This window comes from Mizuhopecten yessoensis, unplaced genomic scaffold, assembly GCF_002113885.1.
Source record: "Mizuhopecten yessoensis strain PY_sf001 unplaced genomic scaffold, ASM211388v2 scaffold10661, whole genome shotgun sequence".
In the NCBI taxonomy this organism is placed as follows: Eukaryota; Metazoa; Mollusca; class Bivalvia; order Pectinida; family Pectinidae; genus Mizuhopecten; species Mizuhopecten yessoensis.
Window position 1 is genome coordinate 219,836 of NW_018408658.1, and position 24,466 is coordinate 244,301.

The 24,466-nt window shown below is 36.7% G+C and overlaps 1 protein-coding gene across 1 annotated transcript; it reads right to left on the minus strand.

Moving 5' to 3' along the window:
* On the minus strand, positions 1-23,963 carry LOC110461776 (multidrug resistance protein 2-like). Its single transcript, XM_021515429.1, has 23 exons — positions 23,894-23,963; positions 20,917-21,213; positions 18,744-18,915; positions 18,496-18,620; positions 15,470-15,647; positions 14,993-15,217; positions 14,483-14,608; positions 13,669-13,872; positions 12,455-12,787; positions 11,394-11,421; positions 10,740-10,975; positions 10,212-10,382; positions 9,913-10,014; positions 9,446-9,523; positions 9,134-9,217; positions 8,124-8,327; positions 7,346-7,446; positions 6,705-6,845; positions 5,530-5,686; positions 1,584-1,781; positions 1,083-1,289; positions 487-633; positions 1-377 (listed from the first exon to the last, which is right to left on the minus strand). The coding sequence occupies exons 1-23, from the start codon at positions 23,908-23,910 to the stop codon at positions 174-176; spliced, it is 3,735 nt and encodes a 1,244-aa protein (XP_021371104.1). The 5' UTR covers positions 23,911-23,963; the 3' UTR covers positions 1-173.
* Positions 23,964-24,466: the final 503 nt, after the last annotated feature.

Sequence of the window (24,466 nt, forward strand, 5' to 3'; positions counted from 1 at the left end):
ATATATACAAGTACCTGGTCACAATAACAAAATATAGTGTAAACAAATACCTGGAACATGATTAATTCAGGTGTCAACGTAAACAATAAAAAACCATCAAACTTTCCTGTTAGAAAGTAGTTCTATGTAGACGCAATACTTGTTCACAACGGTTGGTACATTCATTCATCTGTTTATAAATCTTTTTTGTTGTTATGCTGGCTGAGTTTGTAATAAATTCCTTTCTTGGCGAGGAGTTCAGAATGACTGCCGAGTTCTACTACCTCACCTTTATGAAGAATGGCGATGCGGTCCGAGTTTTGGATTGTGGAGAGACGATGCGCAATGACAATGCATGTCCGACCAGCGCGTGCTTTGTCCAATGCCTCTTGTACGACCTGTTTAAAAAAACAATTATCAGTTGCTTTTCTTTTTGTAAAACATCGTTAAAAAGAAGAAAAACTTCTTCATGATAATATAAAATTAACAATATTATCTGCATCTTACCTTTTCACTTTCTGCGTCGAGTGCAGAGGTAGCTTCGTCTAGGAGCAACACTTTGGGGTTGCGTATAAGTGCCCTCGCTATGGCCACCCTTTGTTTTTGCCCTCCGCTGAGTTGTGTCCCCTTATCTCCAACATTCGTGTCATAACCCTATGTTACAGAATTTATTGCATGTTAAAGCTTTATTTCAATGTTACTAAATAACATTTTTTTTCCCGGTTAAAATGTATAATATCGTCCATAATATATTTCTGTTATATTGTGATGAAGGCACTTGCGGAACTAGCAAGAAGATTATCTAAGTCCTCCTTTTTCCTGTCAAGTCTTTAACAAAATGTAAATTTTTATCATTTTTACTATAATTGTAATCAAAACAAATCTAAAGGCCATGTCACATTAGGATCGTTTTGAAAATAACGTTTGTGATGCCAGTCGTGTTCAGATGATAGAAAATTTGAAAATGTTTCCCGATAAAGTATAAAAAAGAGGAGTAACATGTAAACGTCATCAATTAGATATTCCGGAATAATGTTACAGATATGTATTATATCAGTAATTTGTAACAGTTACCAATCCTTTATATCAGTAAAATTTCTTACATCTCGCAGGCTGTAAATAAATTGGTGTATGTTGGCTTTTCGTGCTGCTGAGATAATTTCATCCATCGGTACAATCCTGCTGTTGTCTCCGTACGCTATGTTTTCTTCAATACTGCAATCAAACAGACAGGGCTCCTGGGAAACAATGCCTATCTGATTGCGGAACCACTTCAGATTCAGAGATTTTATGTCGTTACCGTCTGCCAGCTGTGAGAGGGGAGATAATCCAAATTAACATTTTGGAATATGATAGGTTTAATAACAATTTGAAGATATGACACTCTACAATTGGGACCTCATAATTGATGGTTAGTGCGTCAGGGTCACACAAGTTAAAACTATTTTTTTTGTAATTGCAATCTTAACGATAAAAGTGTCGAATGTATATGAGTGTTCTGCGATTCTGATAACCGCTGCCCAAAAGAAAAATATTTGACAGCAATATTACTACTGTTTGAGGTAAATGTAAAACGTGTTGGACACTATCAATGAATTACTTACAATGCATCCTCCCTCCGGGTCGTAGAACCTCTCCAGCAGCTGCACCGTAGTAGATTTACCACAACCACTCGTGCCCACAATGGCCACTGTCTCCCCCGGCTGGATAATCATGGATAACCCACGCAGTACCTCAACCTCCGGTCTGGTTGGGTAGTGGAAATGAACGTCATCAAGTAATATACTGCCTCGAAACTCACTCTGAAATAATAAATGTTAATTCTGCATGTAAAACAAAACCTATATCTTTATCATGTTGGGTTAATTTAAATAAGACGGTTCTGTCTTAACTGTCCATGCGAACCCTGCAATTATCCAGTTTCACGTTATAGCATGTAATTTTGATATTAGTCTCTTTGTCAACTTGTTCAAAAGAGGAAGCAATCACTTGCTTTTCTTTCAAAGGCAAATCCTGTAACATCCATGGTCACATTATGTCAGTGTTTATAATAAGAATATTCGCAAAGACAATACTCATTCTTTTTGCCTGTAAATACATGTTAGTGTGCCTTCGATAAGGAGGGCTGCGGTGGCCAAGCGGTTAAGGCGTCTGACATTCTACTACCGCTAGCCCTCCACCACTTGGTCGCGGGTTCGAGACCTACGTGGGGCAGTCGCCAGGCACTGTCCGCAGGTCGGTGGTTTTTCTCCGGGAACTCCAGCTTTCCTCCTCCACCAAAACCTAGCACTTCTTTAAATGACCATAGCTGTTAATAGGACGTAAAACACAAACAAACCAAACCTTAGGTTAGGCCTTATATATCTATTTCTTGTGAAAGAATATCACCCAACTAGGGCTGTCCGATGAATAGCAGGTCAGACTGCAGTTGATTTGATCAGGGTTTGATATTTGTAATAAAGCACAAATCTTTGTTAGAATATTCCAATTCAGATCAACACATCTTAACGGGCTAGAACAAGCAATACATCAACGAATGTTCAACTTTCTAATGATAGATTTTCACCAGATCAACTGTTAAATTGCATCATTAAAGAGATTATCTAAAAGATTGATTAGGTTGCATGTCTAAACACCATTTATCACATAATGTACTGTTATCCAGTAAATATACCCATGTCATATTATTTTGCGTATTAACCCATGTAGTTTGACCTTTGTGCCTTGTGATTGGTTGTTAGTTTCAATTGTGACGTCATGCCTAGTACAAGTACATGACGTCACAGACTTACGCACTGGAGTCAAAATGGCAGTTTTTTACATTTCAAGGTTGCATGAAAATTGTGGTTTTACACGTATAAATACCACAATTCTTGATTATGTGATAAAAAGGATGTTACACTCGTTTTCATTTCATATGAAATTTATGAAACTCGTCAAGGATTTTTCATTTCAGCTGAGGTTAGACAAGTTGAAAAATTCTTAGACTCGTTTCATTAATCTCATATGAAATGGAAACTCATGTAAGATCCTTTATTTATACAATGCTACTCACCATAACGCTACCCTCCTCACTCGCTGTATCTATTGTGTGTAATACAATGCTACTCACCATAATGTTACCCTTCTCACTCGCTGTGTCTATTGTGTGTAATACAATGCTACTCACCATAACGCTACCCTCCTCACTCGCTGTATATCTATTGAGTGAAATACAATGCTACTCACCATAACGTTACTCTTCTCACTCGCTGTGTCTATTGTGTGTAATACAATGCTACTCACCATGACCCTCCTCTCTCGCTGTATCTATTGTGTGTAATTCAATGCTACTCACCATAACCCTCCTCCCTCGCTGTATCTATTGCGTGTAATACAATGCTACTGACCATACCGTTACCCTCCTCACTCGCTGTATCTTTTGTGTGTAATACAATTCTACTCACCATAACGCTACCCTCCGCACTCGCTGTATCTATTGTGTGTCATGCAATGCTACTCACCATGACCCCCCTCCCTCGCTGTATCTATTGTGTTTAATACAATGCTACTGACCATAACGCTACCCTCCTCACTCGCAGTATATCTATTGAGTGAAATACAATACTACTCACCAAAACGTTACTCTTCTCACTCGCTGTGTCTATTGTGTTTAATCCACTGCTACTCACCATAACGCTACCCCCCTCACTCGCTGTATCTTTTGTGTGTAATACAATTCTACTCACCATAACGCTACCCTCCGCACTCGCTGTGTCTATTGTGTGTAATCCAATGCTTCTCACCATAACGCTACCCACCTCACTCGCTGTATCTAGTGTGTGTAATACAATGCTACTCACCCTAACGTTACTCTTCTCACTCGCTCTGTCTATTGTGTGTAATACAATGATACTCACCTTCACGCTACCCTCCTCACTCGCTGTATCTGTAGTGTGTAATACAATGCTACTCACCCTAACGTTACTCTTCTCACTCGCTCTGTCTATTGTGTGTAATACAATGCTCCTCACCATAACCCTCCTCACTCGCTGTATCTACTGTGTGTAATACAATGCTACTGACCATACCGTTACCCTCCTCACTCGCTGTATCTGTAGTGTGTAATACAATGCTACTCACAATAACGCTACCCTCCTCACTCGCAGTATATCTATTGAGTGAAATACAATGTTACTCACCATAACGTTACTCTTCTCACCCGCTATATCTATTGTGTGTAATACAATGATACTCACCTTCACGCTACCCTCCTCACTCGCTGTGTCTATAGTGTGTAATACAATGCTACTCACAATCACGCTACCCTCCTCACTCGCTGTCTCTATTGTGTGTAATGCAATGCTCCTCACCACGACCCTCCTCCCTCGCTGTATCTATAGTGTGTAATACAATGCTCCTCACCATAACCCTCCTCACTCGCTGTGTCTATAGTGTGTAATACAATGCTCCTCACCATAACGTTACTCTTCTCACCCGCTATATCTATTGTGTGTAATACAATGCTTCTAACCATAACGCTACCCACCTCACTCGCTGTATCTATAGTGTGTAATACAATGCTACTCACCACCACGCTACCCTCCTCACTCGCTGTGTCTATTGTGGGTAATACAATGCTACTCACCATAATGTTACCCTTCTCACTCGCTGTGTCTATTGTGTTTAATCCACTGCTACTCACCATAACGCTACCCCCCTCACTCGCTGTATCTATTGTGTGTCATGCAATGCTACTCACCATGACCCTTCTCCCTCGCTGTATCTATTGTGTTTAATACAATGCTACTGACCATAACGTTAACCTCCTCACTCGCTGTATCTTTTTTGTGTAATACAATTCTACTCACCATAACGTTACCCCCCTCACTAGCTGTATCTATTGTGTGGAATACAAAGCTACTCACCATACCCCTCCTCTCTCGCTGTGTCTATTATGTGTAATACAATGCTTCTCACCATAACGCTACCCACCTCACTCGCTGTATCTAGTGTGTGTAATACAATGCTACTCATCATAACGCTACCCTCCTCACTCGCTGTCTCTATTGTGTGTAATGCAATGCTCCTCACCATGCCCCGCCTCCCTCGCTGTATCTATTGTGTGTAATAAAGTGCTACTCACCATAACGCTACCCTCCGCACTCGCTGTATATCTATTGAGTGGAATACAATGCTACTCACCATAACGCTCCCTTCCTCACTCGCTGTGTCTATTGTCTGTAATACAATGCTACTCACCATCACGTTACCCTCCTCACTCGCTGTATCTTTTGTGTGCGCTACCCTCCTCACTCGCTGTGTCTATAGTGTGTAATACAATGCTCCTCACCATAACCCTCCTCACTCGCTGTATCTATTGTGTGTAATACAATGCTACTGACCATAACGTTACCCTCCTCACTCGCTGTATCTTTTGTGTGTAATACAATTCTACTCACCATAACGTTACCCTCCTCACTCGCTGTATCTATAGTGTGTAATACAATGCTACTCACCATAACCCTCCTCACTCGCTGTATCTATTGTGTGTAATACAATGCTACTCACCATAACGCTACCCTCCTCACTCGCTGTGTCTATTGTTGCTTTCATCTCTATCAACTGGAATAGGCGAGATGCAGCCAGTTTGCCTTTGTTGTAATCTGGTGCATAGGAGCTCTGTCGTCCGATAGTAATGCCACCAAGAACGATAGCAGTGAAGACCCTAAAGACACAAATAGTCGGATGATCATTGAGGTTATCCTCGATATCTAGGGGTTACGTTCACTTTTGCTCTCTACACCCCTGGAATATGTCATAGCAAAGACCAATCAAACAGCTATCAACGTGCCTTCAATTTTGCTATGACATATTTCAGGGTTGAAGAGAGCGAAAGTGAGCGTAACCCCTGGATATCGAGGATGCATTGAGGTATACTGTAAGAAAAAGATCTATAAATCTAATTAAAACTAGTTTACAACTCTGATATTAACCGTGATATAAAATACATGTACTATGCTGTGCTTTGTTTACTAAATATAAGTAAAACCCTATGTATACATGTACAATCCTATCCAATACATCATAGAACAGCATTCAAACCTCTCAAATGTTATTCGTTATGATCTTTTCCAGTTTTCGAGTATTTTTATCACATTTCCTTTAAAATAAATGGTGATGTGTTATTGAGAATTTGGAGTCGAGTGAATATTATGCAAGTGTATACTTCAATTGAAAAACCAGTTTTTTGTCCAATCTAGTTTTCGAGTATTTTTATCACATTTCCTTTAAAATAAATGGTGATGTGTTATTGAGAATTTGGAGTCGAGTGAATATAATGCAAGTGTATACGTGAATTGAAAAACAAGGTTTTTGTCCAACCGAGATTCAGGGCCCGTATTTATTAAACCGCTCCCGTGCTCAAGCACGGAATCTGTGATCAACTCAACTTTCACAAAAAAAAAAACAACGTAAATCATACGAAACGGTCAAAAAATAAAGTTTTAACATTTAAAACGGTAATCGACTTTAGGTATCTTCGAAATTCTTCCATTGATTAAATATGATACTTATCCGGCGTCCGATCCTTGAATGTGTGACCGGGGCATAATACAGGATTACTTCACAGTGGGAAGAAAATTGATCCGATGGGACACCAGTCAAATTAGTTGCGGTTTCAGAGGAAAGCTATCCTTACATTAAAAACGACCTAGTACGTGTAACAAATCAAGTTGTCTACTTACTTAAACACACTTTCAAATGGCAGGTTTTCGTACTGTACAAGGTAACCTCCGTACGTAAACGTGGCAGCATAGGCAAAGAATATCATTGATTGTGATAGACCATACATAACCCCTTGGAGCACACTTCGTTTTTTACCATTTCTAAAATTTCAATAAAGTATTTAAATTTTGATAAGTCAAGTTACTATTAAACACACTTTTCATAATGCATTTTTTTATTTTTATTATATTATGAAACAGTAAAAATAAATCATGACCATTTTAATACTTTACACGAAATACCTTGCATACAATTTACACAATTCCGTCTTTGCGTATTGCAGAGTTATCTTCTCTTTGGATCAGATATTGATTGTTACGTCACTTGTTTGTGGGAGAAACGTCATCAATTTTTGAGAAAACGACGTAATTTTCTTACACAGACCAATGACGTAACATCCAATACCTGCTCCCAAGAGAAGATAACTCTGCAATACGCAAAGACAAAATAAAGCCCTTCGGACAACGAATTGAATACAGGGTAATTACTTAACATACATGCTTAAAAAGAGCTAAAGAAACACGTATCTGTTTGAGCTGAAGGGATTATAGTGATGCAGTAACTTACATGCATATGTCATGTTATAATACTTCATACTTACGCGTAAAAGACGTTCAAGAGGTCATTATATTTGTCAATAAAGGACTGTTCCCGGGTAAGGGAGGCTACTGTGCGTATGTTATTGATGGCCTCACTTGTAAGCTGTAAGATAAAAAAAAGTATTATGCTCTCTCAAGAACAACTGTCTTTAATTTTAAAAGAATAAACAGTCGTGTGTTGTTTTATGCGTAATTTCAACTTTTACAAATTCGAGAAGTATTTTTGCATTAAAGTAAAGGAAATGTGTGACTCACTAGTTATTCAATGTTGTGCGTAATGCCATATTATATCTTTGACTCTCAACAAGGATCACGATCTAATTATTAGAACAATTCCTAATTATTGTTACTTACAACTGATTGAAAAAATACCTAGTGTTACTGTAATGACCTGCCAAATATTGGTCCAGGCTTTTCAATTTAACTGGTGTGAAAGTGGCTTTAAGAACCTTCAAAGGAATCATTTTAAGTTTTTGACATCAGCTACCCATGTGGCATAATTAAACACAACATTAACTACAACTATATGCAATTGTAAATGTTATAAATATGGTGATGTATTTTACCACTGAGATGCCATAACTTGTGCTATGTAATTAGTGTTTTAATGTATTGACATCCTTGATACATTGGCAATTAGATGCGAAGGTTATTGGAGTGCATTAACTATCATAATTCATTGACAATGGTAACTTGCGAACTTGTTTATTGAATATTGTGATATATTGATTATTCAGGAAATGTTGTTGTAGTTTCATTTCTGCAATCCATTGTATTTACCTTACCTGCTTCTTCAGTGACAGTTTTATTTCCCTTAGAAAAGCCTCTCAACATTTTAACATGCATAACACCTGACAAAACCGTTAACGGCATAAATGCAAAGATCACGAGGGTCAACTTCCAGCTGTATATGAATGCAATGATCAGAGCGGCGGTAACAGTTGCTAGAGACTCCATGACTGCTCCAAGCTTGTTGCCTGCAGCCTGGATAAAAATGAGAAGATATGATTTTTTTAATAACATTTGAACTGCATGTATTATTAAGTTCGTTTATGACAGGTTCTTCATACTGCTGATAGATACGCGTAAACTTACAACATTAATAATTCAACGGCAACTCATTCATATTGTTTTTTCTCATTCCCGTGCCAAGCTATAAGCATCATGGATATATACTCTGAAACAAACTATCGTGTACAAAACTACCATCTCAATAAATACCTACCAAGCTATCAACACAATACGTATCAACTATTTATTTAACAATTACAATGAAAACCTAACCAAGGCATACCGCGGAGGTCAAAATGAACATCTCCCCTGTACCAAGTTACCATCACACTGATGATCATCTCTCTACCAAGATACCATCACAATGATGATCATCTCTCTTCTAAGATACTATCACACTGATGATCATCTCTCTACCAAGATACCATCACAATGATGATCATCTTTCTACCAAGATACTATCACACTGATGATCATCTCTCTACCAAGATACCATCACAATGATGATCATCTCTCTACCAAGTTACCATCACAATGATGATCATCTCTCTACCAAGTTACCATCACAATGATGATCATCTCTCTACTAAGATACAATCACACTGAAAATATCCTCCCTGCCAAGAAACCGTTATTGGAATTAAAATCTCTCTTCTAGAAAGGTTCCACCATGATTAATATTTCCTCTCTTCTAAGATACATGTACCATATCAATAAATATTTCCCACTCCATCTTATTTCCTAATTTATTTCAAGCTACAACCACAGTGTATACCTACCCCCTGTACCAAGCCACTGTCTCGCGCCAGTCTGGTTGTCAGAACCCCCACACGGTTCTTGGGATCGTCAAAAAATGGAATGTCCTGTTTAAAAGAAAATTTTGTATCGACATTAACTGCTCAATCAGAATTCACGGAACACCTTCGTCATAAGACAAGATGCATAGCCATTCCAAACATAGAACTTTGATAAAAAAAATTATAATATTGATAATTTTTTTGATGATATTGGTATTTGTTTTTTTTTACCGCAGAGGAATTTTCTTTAAAACCTGTAAAAAATGTTTCACTTGTTTCAACTTATTTACTTACCTGCCATATTATAGATTTAAATGCAAGCGTCCTAAACCGGGCAGTTAACCTTGAACCAGTTATGGAGTAACATATGCTCTGTTGGGATACAAAAGTATATCTCAATTCTACAAAACACATACACATCATCTGCTTTACTAGATTAACAAATCGTTTTGAATTTAATTTGCTTATTTGAACAAATTGATATAGAACCAGTTGTACGAGTAAATTTATAAAGACAAATTCTTTATTTATGCAGGACATGTATTTGACTTATTTGTTTTATTATCTTATTATCTTAATAATTGTGAAGTATTGTAATATTACTTTGAAATTTCTGGTTAAAAGTAAATATCTCACATATAAAACATTGCTAGTTGATACGTTTTTGTAATCTCATCATTACACTATGTTAACTCTGGTCTGCCGCTACTAGTTAGAAGAAAGTAAAGGATATTCAGGAGAAATATGGAAATAAATTTTACCATAATTAGTTTTAGAACAGCATTGCCGACGGCGATGGCCATGACAAAGCCAAGCAACAGGTTAACTTTGTCTGTTTGCTCCTCTTTGGGTATCGAGAAAACCTGAAACAGTGATAATATAGCAAGTATACTATCGCGAACATAGATCCAACTATTTGACAGAAAGAAACAATCCTGTTAGGACAACAGATGAAAGTACAGACTGTATTTAAGCTAGAAACTATATTAGGAAAAGATCGGAAACTGGGTTAACTTACACTGAGACTACGAAGAAAAACTCTAACATTGGACGTACTTACTTTAAGAAACTCTGCCAGAACGAGGCCCGCAACTGGCATTGCCGTTCCAACCAATGTGGAACACACACATGCACCTAAAAGTAGATACCATTCTGGCGAGTTCATACGAAGAACTTTTCCTAGAGAGACTTCAGAAACATCTTCTTCTCCATCTTCTTCTTCATTTTCAATCTGAACAAGACAAAGTAAGAGTAGTTTAATCAAAGACAAAAGAGTGCGGCTTCCGTCGTGGAATAACTACTACAACCGGCGATAGAATGGCTTCTTTCAATAAAAGCCGCATGTGCAAAAATTAACATAACTTTCTTGAATAAAACTTAACTTAACAGCTGCTATATATATATTCCTTTTTTATTTTTCAATCTACTACATGCTACTATTTATTACAGCGGCTACCTATTCGGCCGGCCAATTTCTTTATCACTGTACCAGTCTGCAAATAATTTGCTATGCGTTTTGAGAGAAAGTAGCACATACAATATTGATTATATTTCAGTGGTCACTTAAGCAATACAACATAATAACTACCGTTTCCACTTCCTTTTCATCAACATTTCCCTGATTTAACAACGACACCCTTCTCTGATCTAACATTGATGTCAAATCCTGATCTAACATCGACGGCTTCCTCTGATTAAAAATCGACTCCCTCCTCTTGTATTGTTGTGATATGAGGATGTTGCTGGAATGGGGATGAACCTCGTCGACGAATGTGTCATCTTCTTCATTGCCATCAAACAGTTCACACTTAAGCTCATTAGCCACTGAAGTATGATTGAAATATTTGTTTTAAGCATTATTCAGTCACATTTACCAAATTTGTTTATTTCTACAGCATTACTTTTGCTCGAATTGAAGGTATATCATAAGTGGCTTACATAATAACACATAAGTAATATTACAGGATATCCCAACATACCCAAATGACATTCATAATTGTGATAACTCACCAGCTGACAAGCAAAGACAGCCGTAGTATTACCAAAGTACCATGCTTTGATGCAAGTCGGACACTCACCGAATCTTGGTATAAAGGTTTTTAATCACAAACTAGAAATCACCATAATCATCACACATCAAAACAATTTGATATGTGAATTATAACTTACTGGAAATAATTTACAATCAAGCAAAGGAATAAAACAAGATCGGCCTGATAGTCACATAATTAAATAGACATACCTTCTTCAGTTGCGTCTGAATGGTGACTCTGAAACAAAGTGTTTACTCTTTAAACACTCATCGATAAGTAATTATGATATTGATATTGTTTTTAGAATGAGAGCCTGTTCGGTGGGTACCTAAAACGCCGAATTTTGTACCTAGATGTTGTGAAGCAACGAGGTTAAGATAAAAACCAAATTTGTTTTCCTTAAAATAAAAATTGACACGAAAACATGATACAATGTATATCTACGGCATAATACCGCATATGTAGGTACTTATATAACACGACCACCTGCCATGTTTAGATAAACCCCATTTCAGGCAAAGCACAAGACAAGGAAGAGATGAACCGGTTTGGGTTCCCTGACCAAATAAATTCCTAGATTTTTTTTCTAGATAGTTTTGCAAATTAAAGAAATTCTAACATGACATTTGCGAGAAATTACATATTTCCCCCTATTTGTGTACACATCATTTACATTGGTATACTACTTTAAAACTGCTCTTGTGGAAGCCATTCTGGAGTGTCTGAAGTTTTTATTAATCTTGGTTAGGCAGTGTCATCCTCGCTAAACTTGACAGGTGTTTACCTCTATTATTTCATATAAACATAATATTTCAATATGCATATGAAAAGCATCAGGGAGGATATTTTAGGCTAGGATTTTCTTTAACTTTGCCGAAGAATATTGTTTTGCCATACTACAATAACATAAAAAAAAATTGACTGAAACTCGCAAACAATAATAAGGTTTTATTTAGAATGTGACATTTAATCTAAACTTAGAAGCTACATGCAAATTCGTTATTCAAAATTTGTCTGAATAACCTCCATATTTCGGAAGGCAATTTTCCTGCTCTATCTTTGCTACTTTCAGTTCATTACATATTGGTTGACCGGCAATACAGCCATTGCTCGTTTCTACAAAAAGAATGGACAAACGATCTTCGACAAAGTTATTTAATGCCTTATATAATAATTTCAGGTAAATCAAATATGTATCTTTGAATCAAAACAAAACTTAAAGGCCCCGGTATATATTACCAACTGACAGAAGGTACTTGTATTTTAATACCTGTTGATTAACGAGATGACAATACAGCCCATCCTCCTGCATTAGCTCATCATGTGTGCCTTGTTCCATAACTTGCCCCTTATCTATGCCATAGATAATATCTGCATTACGAATGGTTGACAGGCGGTGGGCAATGACAATGGTTGTTCGTCCCTCCTGAGCTTTCTCGAGCGCTTTCTGTACAACAGCCTCGCTCTCGTTGTCTAGAGCTGATGTAGCCTCGTCGAGTAGTAAAATCTTGGGGTTTCTGACTAAGGCCCGAGCGATGGCTATTCTTTGCTTCTGTCCTCCACTCATCTGGGCACCTCTCTCTCCCACTAATGTTTCATAGCCCTAATGTAACCGTATGCTTTCATCGTTATTTTTAACCTCACTTATAATTGTCAATTAAAATTTGATCAACCAACCCTCAGAGTAATGTTGTTTCCTCAAATTCCATTTCTCATAAATAACGAAAATTATATCATGTAACTTTAATAACTCTGTATATGGCTTGAATCTACAAGCACTTATCTAATATACACAAAATTTCCAATTCAACAACCTCTTAATAGCACACACAGCTACAGTTCTACCAAGAAGGCATCAATAAATTAATTACAATTGAGTTATTTATTAGAATTCTTGAGGAATCAGTCGATATCATTCTTCCAGACTACTAAACCATATTTTTGAGTGCTGAGGTAGATTAATATGAATTACATCAAAGTTATACACGCCATATCTTTGTTCATCAGCCTTACTTAAATCAATACTTACATTTAGATCATGAAATCATTATTAACAAGACCAATGTATAGCCAAAGAATTATGTATCCAAAATGCCATTAAATTCATTAATTATCTAACCAGCGATGAACAATCCCATATGCCAAATTGGTCTATGATTTATATCTTTCCTCTGAAATCTCAGGTCTATGACTTATGAGGCATGTCTGACTTGCTTGTGAGTTAGATCTCATCTCTGGAAACTCAGACCTATGACATATGAGACATGCAATACTGGCGTGTAAGTTAGATCTCACCTCTGGAAGCTCATATCTATGACATATGATACATGCCATACTGGCTTGTAAGTAAGATCCCACCCTTGGAAGCTCATATCTATGACATATGATACATGCCATACTGATTTGTAAGTAAGATCCCACCCTTGGAAGCTCAGATCTATGACATATGAGACATGCAATACTGGCTTGTAAGTTAGATCTCACCTCTGGAAACTCAGATATAAATTCGTGAGCATTGGCTTCCCGAGCAGTTGTCTTGATTTCCTCCATGGTGACCTCGAGTCGTCCATACCGGATGTTCTCAGCGATTGTGGTGGCAAAAAGAATTGGCTCCTGACTAACAATGCCCATTTGTCTTCGCAACCAGTTCACCTTTAAAGTACTAATTGCATGACCATCCAGCAACACCTGTTGAATCAACACTGAAGAAATAAGTGGGTAGCTATAACTATTTACTTTAGATACGATGCAAGGCAGCACCCATTCATGCATTTTTAGTCGTACCGAAAGTCAAGCTAAGTTCACAATTGACCGAATCCCCATTAGGTTTATCAATTGTTCAGAAATATAGTAAGAAAAATAACCTCTGGCTACAGTCACAAATCCTATACCTTTGCTTCATCAGATAAATTATTTTTAAACTAGTTTTAATGGAGATCATGCCGGAATCAGCCTCAATGCCAGTGCCAACCTCGAACAGTATTAGTCCACCACGAGTGTTAACCATCTTGTGTCGTTAAAAATCATTTGAAATGTCAAGTAACGGCGCTCATGTTTACGCATTCCGTTGTTCGATTCAGAGAGACACAGTTAACACAACATAATTGAGATATCAATTGGGTAACTAAAATATTACAACGGCATTGTCGTTCTAGTTCAAGGATATTTTAGTCTGTTATCAGGTAACAAAAACAGCAATATGAACTAACTCTTCTGTTTTAGTACACTTCGCATGATACTAAAAATATCCAAACGTTCAATAAAACAGATGACCACAAATACCAGATATGTCACCTACCTCGCCAAAGTCTGCGTCATAGAACCTCTGTAGCAGCTGTATCACTGTGCTTTTGCCACATCCACTTGATCCAACCAACGCCACTGTTTGACCCACGCTGACCTTTAAACTCAGGCCTTGCAGTACCTGTCAATTTGGTATGAATACTTTTCTACGAAATGTTACCAAGTCTAATGTATTGTTTACCAAAATGCACTGGCTTTAAAAACTGTAGTTGGTGAAATGATCCAGATTGTCGTAAAACTGTTAGTGATTTGTGGAAAAAGATTTAATTTGCAGTGCTGTTTACAGAAACTGTTACAATAAATCTAAGCTATTAATAATATATCTAAATATTGCTTGCTTGTATTATAAATAGCATAAACGATCCAGCACAGAAGTATCTGTCTTAATCGTTTTTATATTAGTTTTCTTTACCAGAATAATATTTGTAATGGTTACCGAATATTTCCCCATCTGTATGCTGCACGCTTGTTATGACAAGCAAACTAACTATACACTGCAGCTCACCGGTGTATCTGGACGGGCAGGGTAGTCAAAGAAGACGTCAGTAAATTCAATGTTACCCTCGAAGTTCTCCAGTGTCTTGCCTTCTGTTGAGACAGGATCTATCTCGGAAGTAAGTTCAATGACCTCGTAGACTCTCTGTGCAGCACCACGGGCATTAGTCAGAATCTCGAGAGTGGGGAAGGCATTTCCAAGGGACAGGGACCCAGATATCACCACAAAGAATATCTGCAATCATTGCATGTTACAATAAGAATTTATTTATTGTATTCAATGTATTAATAATGCGCTTCTTGGAAACATATTTAATGTAATCTTAGATTATCTACACGTTCTTGTACTTTGTTCTATCAGAACCTGACATTCGTTTGAAATCATTACGGGAATTCAATAAAAGAAAATATAAAGAATTTAGACTTTCTGAAAGACAACAATTGATGAAAAACCATTGCACTTATATAAAGCACCAAAATAAATTACCGTGAGCGTATTTCCTGGATCAAATCCATTTTCCTGATCCTGTACCAGTTTGACTCCGTACCAAAATGTAACAGCGAGTACTCCAAATATTAACAGCCAAAGCACACTGTCACTAAGTCCTACCAGGACACCTTTCCTGACATAATTAGACTTAGCATGGGATAGGCGACTATTGTACCTGACAAATAAAGAACAAATATTTTGCATTGAAGAAACGACCAAAGTAACTAAGGAGTCAAAGCCCTTATCTTCGCACCAATGTAAATTAGGAGACAAGGCGCTAAACTTATCATTGGATAGACGTCCATTGTATATTAGGAGTCAATGCGCTAAAGGTATAATTGGATAGACGACAAATGGAACTTAGTAGTTAAAGCCCTTAAGTTTGCATCTGATAGACGCCCAATGTCAATTTGGAGAAAAGGTGCTAAACTTATCATTGGATAGACGACCTATATAACTTAGAAGTCAAGGCGCTAAACTCATCAATGGATAGACGTTCATTGTATATTAGGAGTCAATGCGCTAAAGGTATAATTGGATAGACGACAAACGGAACTTAGTAGTTAAAGCCCTTAAGTTTGCATCTGATAGACGCCTAATGTCAATTTGGAGAAAAGGTGCTATACTTATCATTGGATAGACGACCTATATAACTTAGAAGTCAAGGCGCTAAACTCATCATTGGATGGACGACCAATGTAGCGTAGAAGTCAAGGCGCTAAACTTATCATTGGATCGACGACCAAGGAAACTTAAGAATCAAGGCGCTAAACTTATCATTGGATGGACGACCAATGTAACTAAGGAGTCAAGGCGCTAAACTTATCATTGGATGGACGACCAAGGAAACTTAAGAATCAAGGCGCTAAACTTATCATTGGATGGACGACCAATGTAACTAAGGAGTCAAGGCGCTACACTTATCATTGGATGGACGATCATGGTAGCGTAGGAGCCAAGGCGCTAAACTTATCATTGGAAAGACGATCAATGTATTGTAGGAGTCAAGATGCTAAACTTATCATTGGATGGACGACCAATGTAGCGTAGAAGTCAAGGCGCTAAACTTATCATTTGATAGAGGACCAATGTAACTTAGGAGTCAAGGCGCTAAACTTATCATTGGATAGACGATCATTGTAGCGTAGAAGTCAAGGCGCTAAACTTATCATTGGATGGACGACCAATGAAACTTAAGAATCAAGGCGCTAAACTTATCATTGGATGGTTGACCAATGTAACTAAGGAGTCAAGGCGCTACACTTATCATTGGATGGACGACCAATGTAACTTAGGGGACAAGGTGCTAAACTTATCATTTGATTGACGACCAATGTAACTAAGGAGACAAGGCGCTAAACTTAGCATTGGATAGACGACCAATGTAACTAATGAGACAAGGCGCTAAAGTTATCATTGGATAGATGACAAATGTAACTAAGGAGACAAGGCGCTAAACTTATCATTGGATGGACGACCAATGTAACTTAAGAATCAAGGCGCTAAACTTATCATTGGATGGACGACCAATGAAATTTAAGAATCAATGCGCTAAACTTATCATTGGATAGACGACCAATGTAACTTGAGTACAGGCGTTAAACACAATACATCTCCAGCACACACGCAGGCTTACACCCATAGGGAGATATTAGCCAGTCGGCATAGGACTAGTAGTTAGCGCCTGATAAGGTAGCTCGTGCAAATTCCTCAAAATGTATTGATTAATGTATATATTAATTGTATTGTTAGTATAAATTGTATATCTATGAACTGTAAAGCGCTTTAGAGTGGCTTATTCTAGCGAGATAGGGCGCTATATCAAATGTTGTATATTCATTTTATTTATTTATCATGGGATAGGTGACTACCGTGCCTGAAACATAAGGAGTTAGACATAGAGATAGGTTGCTGCTGTACCAGTGGGCTCAAGGAACATCAACCTTGATCAGGGAATGTTTTAGGGATAACTTAAATAAATAATTCTTTTGTAGCACCTGCAGGGGTCTTAATTCAATAACAAATACGCATTAAATCTTCTAGTGAAGTGAATTTATGAATACTACGTTCCTTAGAGGGTGACAGTGTCTAAAGTCACCCGAAGGGTATCACTGTCATCCGAGACAATAAACGATAGGATTATAAACACTGCGAAATGTCATGGTCGTTAGAAAATAATTTAAATGATGAAATCGACGATCGGGTTACCGAAGAGCTTCCTAATATCATCATCAGTGATGGTGTCCCTGTGTTTCACTCCCCTCGAAACCTCGCTTTTTTCATATTAATCACAACTACTTATTACATGTTTGATTGACGATCACCTGTGTGATTTTAGAAACCTCATCCGTTAAAATTTTATCCAAATCAACAAAATTGACATCTGCAAATCCTGCTATTTTTTTCCCTTCCTGAGACGACGGTAGATTGTTAATCCTGACTACATAGTGCATGAAGCGCCTGGAAATCTCACTCATCTTACCGTCACACCGACGTCCTATTCACTGGCGAGTATTACAGGGTAGCGACTTGGAGTGACTGTGGACCTACATACGCGATGAATCGCAATGCAAAAAACATGGCTGCTGAAACGAACCGTACGCGCGGTGACTATTTGGCACTGTTACACACACTGTAACCCGTTGCTAGGGTGTTTGGATCCACCTTTCTTTTGACTTAATGATAAAACGAATGTGACTGTATGAAGTGAACAATTTGTCTCAGCCAATCAGGTTACAGGATTTTCACTAAAGGTTTAATAATGTAAATATTATAGAATATTTGTTTAATATTTATCACAAAAATATTCTTCACAAATAGTTTTTATAAGATAAGCAGGACTCTTATTATTTCTGAGATACCAATTACGCTCACAGTATTTCCTAATCCTACCCAATAAGTACACTTGTATGTTCATAATACAAATAAGCATGGTGACACATTGTAATAACAGTTTGGAAACACATGATAAAAACAGCTGTTAACTACGGGAGTAACTTCCCCTGCCAGACTACCTGTCTTACCTAGCGCATTCTTTGCTTTGTCCGTTGAAGGCTATCACTGTTTTTATGTTTCCTATGGCCTCCTCTGCTACGGAACCTGCCCTAGAATACGACTTATATTCTTCTTTGGCCAAATTTCCCATGACCTATGTTACAATAAAAATGTGGTCAAAATATGCATACCTCACTACAAAAGGTACCTACCATACAACAAAATGTACATTAACGTACTTCAAGATACGCATTTCCTTATTATAAAATGTACCTACCCTAACTAAGGATCCCCCAGTTACCATGATAACTGGATAGAAGCCAACCGTCGCCAGAGCAAGTTTCCAACCCGACAGAAACGCAATAATATAAGCAGCTACAAACGTAGTAAACCACTGAAGCATGGTAGCAAACTTGTCGCCGATACCATCTGATATCAAATGAATATCCCTATGATAAACAACAAAAAGAAACTGTCAGATTAATTAAATTGCAGACGCTTAAATACACGTTCAAATTCCAAAAATAATTCAACAACAATTAATACAATATAACCCTATGACAAAGTTTGCTGAGGAACGGCATTTAATATTTCATCGTATGGATACAGGATACAAGATACAAGAAACAAGAATCTTCATTTAACGTCGCATACAGGTAAAGAAAGAACATTAGCTCTTGAGAGCTATTATTGCAAAAAAAATTGTAAAATAACAATAACATATTATATTACAAGTAAAGGGAGATAATCACATATATTAATAAAAAAACGGTTATAATCATCACAGAAAAACAGGTATCCATATCCCAGGTTTATTTGTGATTGGGAGTCCCCTACCTACGAAGGCCCCTGGAATATGACCCTTTTGGAACAATAAATATTTAAAAATAGTGGTAATATATGAAAAGCATTAAATGTGATCACAGATAAGTAGTATTCAGAATAAGTAAATAATAGACATAGCAAATAGTGAATGAATACTTGTATATCACACAAGAATTACTTAGGACTTAGGGAAAAAAATGACAGAATATACACTATTATAGTGTGAAATAAAAATGATACCGAAATCAATTCACAAAATGTATCAAGTTTTGTAAAAAAATAAATATTTTAGAATATATGGAATTAAAATACAAATAAGATGCTGCAAAAATACAGGATAGAATTAAAACATATAAGAAATGAAATAAGACCTTAAAAGTATCACAAAATCCAAAATGTCAGGTGGCTGAGGAAACCAGGGCACAGTATGAAGTATCACTCTTTGCAGATATTGCAAAGGTAGATGGGTCCATCCCAGGAATGGACCAGCCTCCTGAATTCTTTGAAGTTTTCAACTTTTCGGAAGTCATTTGGGAGACTGTTCCACACCCGGGCGCCCTCAAAAGCAAACGATTTATGTCAATACTTCAGTGTTGACCCTGGGCACCTCTGCAGTATTTTCTGTCCTGAAGTCATAATTAGACATCTTGATATTTACAATATTATAAATATATTCAGGACATGTTTTTTGTTTATAATTCTTAAAACCTCACAACACATTTCCTTCAGACGCCTTACATGAAGCCTGTCGCGGTTGGTAATACAGAGTAAGTGTCTGAAGGATGAGTTGTGATCATTATGTATAAACCTTAAAGCTCTTTCTTGTATCGTTTCTAGCTTTCTGACACTCTTCATGGAACAAGAGTGCAAGACTAAAGGATAGTAGATGAAATTTGAAACAATAAAAGAATTATAAATAACAAGTGTACCTTGTTTGGTTAAATAAAACTCCAAATTCGCTTTAAAAAGGACTATTGCCATGAGGCTTTCATGACGGTACACCCATATAACAAGGATTACGCAGTCAGTATACTAACATGACAAGTAAGTACACTCACATTAAAATGTAAGTTTACTTACATGACCATTTCCACACAGCAAGTATATACATTTTACATATGTGAACCTTGTAAAGTATGTACACTTACCGTGAATATTGTAAAGTTATTAAACTTACTGTGTGGACATTGTTAAGTGTGTACACTTACCGTGAATATTGTAAAGTTATTATACTTACTGTGTGACCTTGTACAGTATGCACACTTACCGTGAATATTGTAAAGTTATTAAACTTACTGTGTGAACCTTGTAAAGTATGTACACTTACCGTGAACAATGTAAAGTTATTATACTTACTATGTGACCTTGAACAGTATGTACACTTACCGTGAATATTGTAAAGTTATTATACTTACTGTGTGAACCTTGTAAAGTATGTACACTTATCGTGAACATGGTAAAGTTATTATACTTACTGTGTGACCTTCAACAGTATGTACACTTACAATGAATATTGTAAAGTTATTATACTTACTGTGTGAACCTTGTAAAATATGTACACTTATCATGAACATTGTAAAGTTATTATACTTACTGTTTGACCATTTTACAGTGAAAGTACTTACTGATTGAACACGGAGCTCAACTCCCCACTGTCATGCATGTCAAACCAGCTGATTCCCTGTCTCATTATTGACTGGAAGAACTGCTGTCGAATCGTATAGATCTGGTGTTCTGCTGTAGCGCTGTAACACATCACTGACACAAAGCCAAAGATAAACACACACACAGCGAACAGACAGAACCAAACGGCGTATCCTCGTGTTATATCAAAAATTCCTTCGTACTCTTTCAGTTCACCAAACGTCATTCCGTTGGGTACTGTAAAGTTGTCCGGCGGGAAAGTTCCATTCAAATTTGATCTAAAAATGAATTGATAAAGATTTCAGTGATTATTTGTTGTACCTCCAGAACTTATGAAGAAATAATTTTAAGTTTTAAACACACCATATACTGATAAGATTTTAACGTTCTATATCTGAGTAATTCCGCTAAATATATAGCATACGTTAACAAGGAAAAGTATTGCAAATCTATCCAAAGGTCCCCACCGTTAATGTAATCTTTATTTATAGATATAAACACCCATCTCAGAATCAACCTACTGTAAATCCTATCCTGATATAGATTATAACATTTTGCTCAAAGACTACTGTCAGAGGTAAACATAAGTTCACAGAACAAATTCTCAAAGCGTAAGTCAAAGTGACCCACAATTGTACTCCTAACTTCACGATTTAAAGGAGTACGTGCATAATAAATTTGATAACTCCTGGTGGAAAAATAAATGAGATATGCTCCGGAAAATCTGTTTTAATGATTTAAGTCAGAGGGCAAAGCATACATCACAGTGACTTATTTCTGTACATTCCACTTAACCTTCATGTAGTGTACCTGCATCGTGACTTTGGATACACTTGGTAAAACGGTATGGAGGATATGCTGCTGCATGTCGAAGGTCAAAGCATCGGCCTAATTAACCTACTACATGTGTAATGCTATGCACTCTGCCATACCTACATAATTTATATATATATATATAACAAACATTTGCCAAAATCTGTTCCTCTCAATTCTAAACTTGTATCTTTTGACGTCGTCAGCTTATATACAAATATTCCACACGATTTAGGAATTGAAGCTATTTTGCATTGGCTTAAGAAACATCCAGATAAGATTGATAATCGTTTTTCTCATGAATTTACTATCAAGTCCTTAGAAGTTATTTTGAAAAGAAATGTCCTTTATTTTGATGGCAATCACTACCAACAAATAAACGGAACGGCCATGGGTACAAAAATGGCACCTACCTATGCAACACTTGTGTTAGGTTATTTGGAAGAGAAACTCTACAACAATATAGAATGTATATATGGGAAAGTGTTTTCAGAATATGTACAAAACATTTTTTTTTAGATTTTTAGATGATTGTTTTATTGTATGGCCTTCTGATATGTGTATTGACAAATTAAGTGAGGAAATTAATTCTCTGCATCCGGCTATACGCTACACAATGGAAATGGATGAACATGTTTTACCCTTTTTGGATGTTTTAGTTAAATTAGAAAATAATAATATTGCAACTGATTTGTATTCAAAGCCTACTGATGCTCATAATTACTTAGATTTTTATTCAAATCATACTAAACATATTAAAATTAATATACCTTTTAATCTCGCATCTAGAATTGTGACAATTGTAAGTGACCCCAATATGCTGGATGTGCGACTTAAAGAACTAATGTTTTTCCTGAAGTCGCAGCATTATCCGGACGAGATTATTCGTAGCGGTGTAAATAGAGCTATAGAGAAGGGACCTTTCACATCCCGTGTAGAAGCCAACGATGACCAAGGAATTATTACTTTTGTATCTACATACAATCCACATAATTTTGCTATGTACCCTATTGTAAAAACCAAAATCGATGACTTGCAGAGAACTAGCGTGCGTATGAAAAATGTTTTAGCTAAACATAGAATTATCAATAGTAAAAGACAACCCAAAAATCTCAAAAGGCTATTGAGTTTTTCCAAGTTTGAAACGAATCAAGCTGAACTTATTGTGTCTAAATGTAATTCGCCCAGATGTGGAACATGTAAAATAATTATTGAAGGTTCTACTTTTGTTTTCAAAAATGGATTTAAATTCACTGTACGTTCTAGTATGAATTGTAAGTCGAAGAATGTTATATATGCTATAGTGTGTGTTAAATGTTTGGAATTTTATATTGGCCAAACTGGGCGTGAACTACGTCAAAGAATGACTCTTCACAAGCAACAAACAATCCATGATGACCTTAGATTTTTACAAGTGAACAAACATATTCATAACTGTGCTAACAATAACTTCAAAGTGTTCCCTATTTACCAAATGCATTCATCTGATGTGATAAAGAGGGAAGTTAAGGAGTCGGAGTTAATGAAACTGTTGAAACCCAGTCTGAATAGTTCACATTAAATTCAACGTGTCATGCTTTAAGCAATTGCTGTGCTTTAAATATTATTGTTCATATTTTATTGTTGCCGTAAATGAAACAATTTGTATCTCCCGTATTTTTTATTGTTGGTAAGATCATAAAGTTATGCATTTGTCTAAGTAATGTAACGTCACAATTTAGCTTGTATTGTTGTTGACGTCATGGATTTATGTGTATGCCTTCTGTGACGTCATAATGACTTTGCATTATTGATGACGTCATACTTTCTTGTGTAAACAACTATGACCTCACAATACCTGTTTTCAAAATAAACAGTCTCCTGATGAACGGGGAATCAACCCGAGAAAGGCCTAGAGACGCTATCTCTGTCTTTTGTTCTATTTTTTATATTTAATTCCAACACAAGGACTTCTCAATGTTTTCTTTATATATATATATATATTACTGATAAAACAATATAACCACTTATTAAATAAATATTTGATTATATACTTTCATATCATGTTACGTATATCACTTGTATGTAACATCACGACTCATTTCGTATCGTAATATTATTTAACTAGGAAATATTTCAAGAACACATGTATTGTTTTATACTTACACAAACATTTTGAACATTTGGTTAAGGATCAACGCATTGGCTACCTTGCCGTACACCAATAGGTTTAACGGGGCCAAGCAACCAGCGATAGCAGCACACAGAGTTCCAATACACATCAGCACCTTGTCTGTGCACGTCGCGTACCGGAACTGCAGAAGATACAATCGCTCATTTCATCACCATATCCAGTGCAATCGATATTTCAGTATTGAACGAGTATCATGAAGAATGTTATGTTATCTTACACAAGCAATGATGCACGGTTAAGTAAATAATGTTCTGGTCGTATCACATACGTTGAAATAGTTGAGAGAATAAAGACGATTAAGGCATGTGTTATTGTTGCAGCCATATCAACGTATCCAATAGGTGTATAACAATAAGTGCCGATCATCATTCAAAATTACAGTGGCTTCGATACAGAATCAATCAACACATTTTGACAACAAACTCATTCTTATTTAAGGCAGGAATAGCTGATAGTCCTTATTGTAACTTATGTAAAACTGATAGTGAAACAATAGAACATACCCTATGGGAATGTGTTAAGGTGCAGGTTGTGTTACAAAAGTT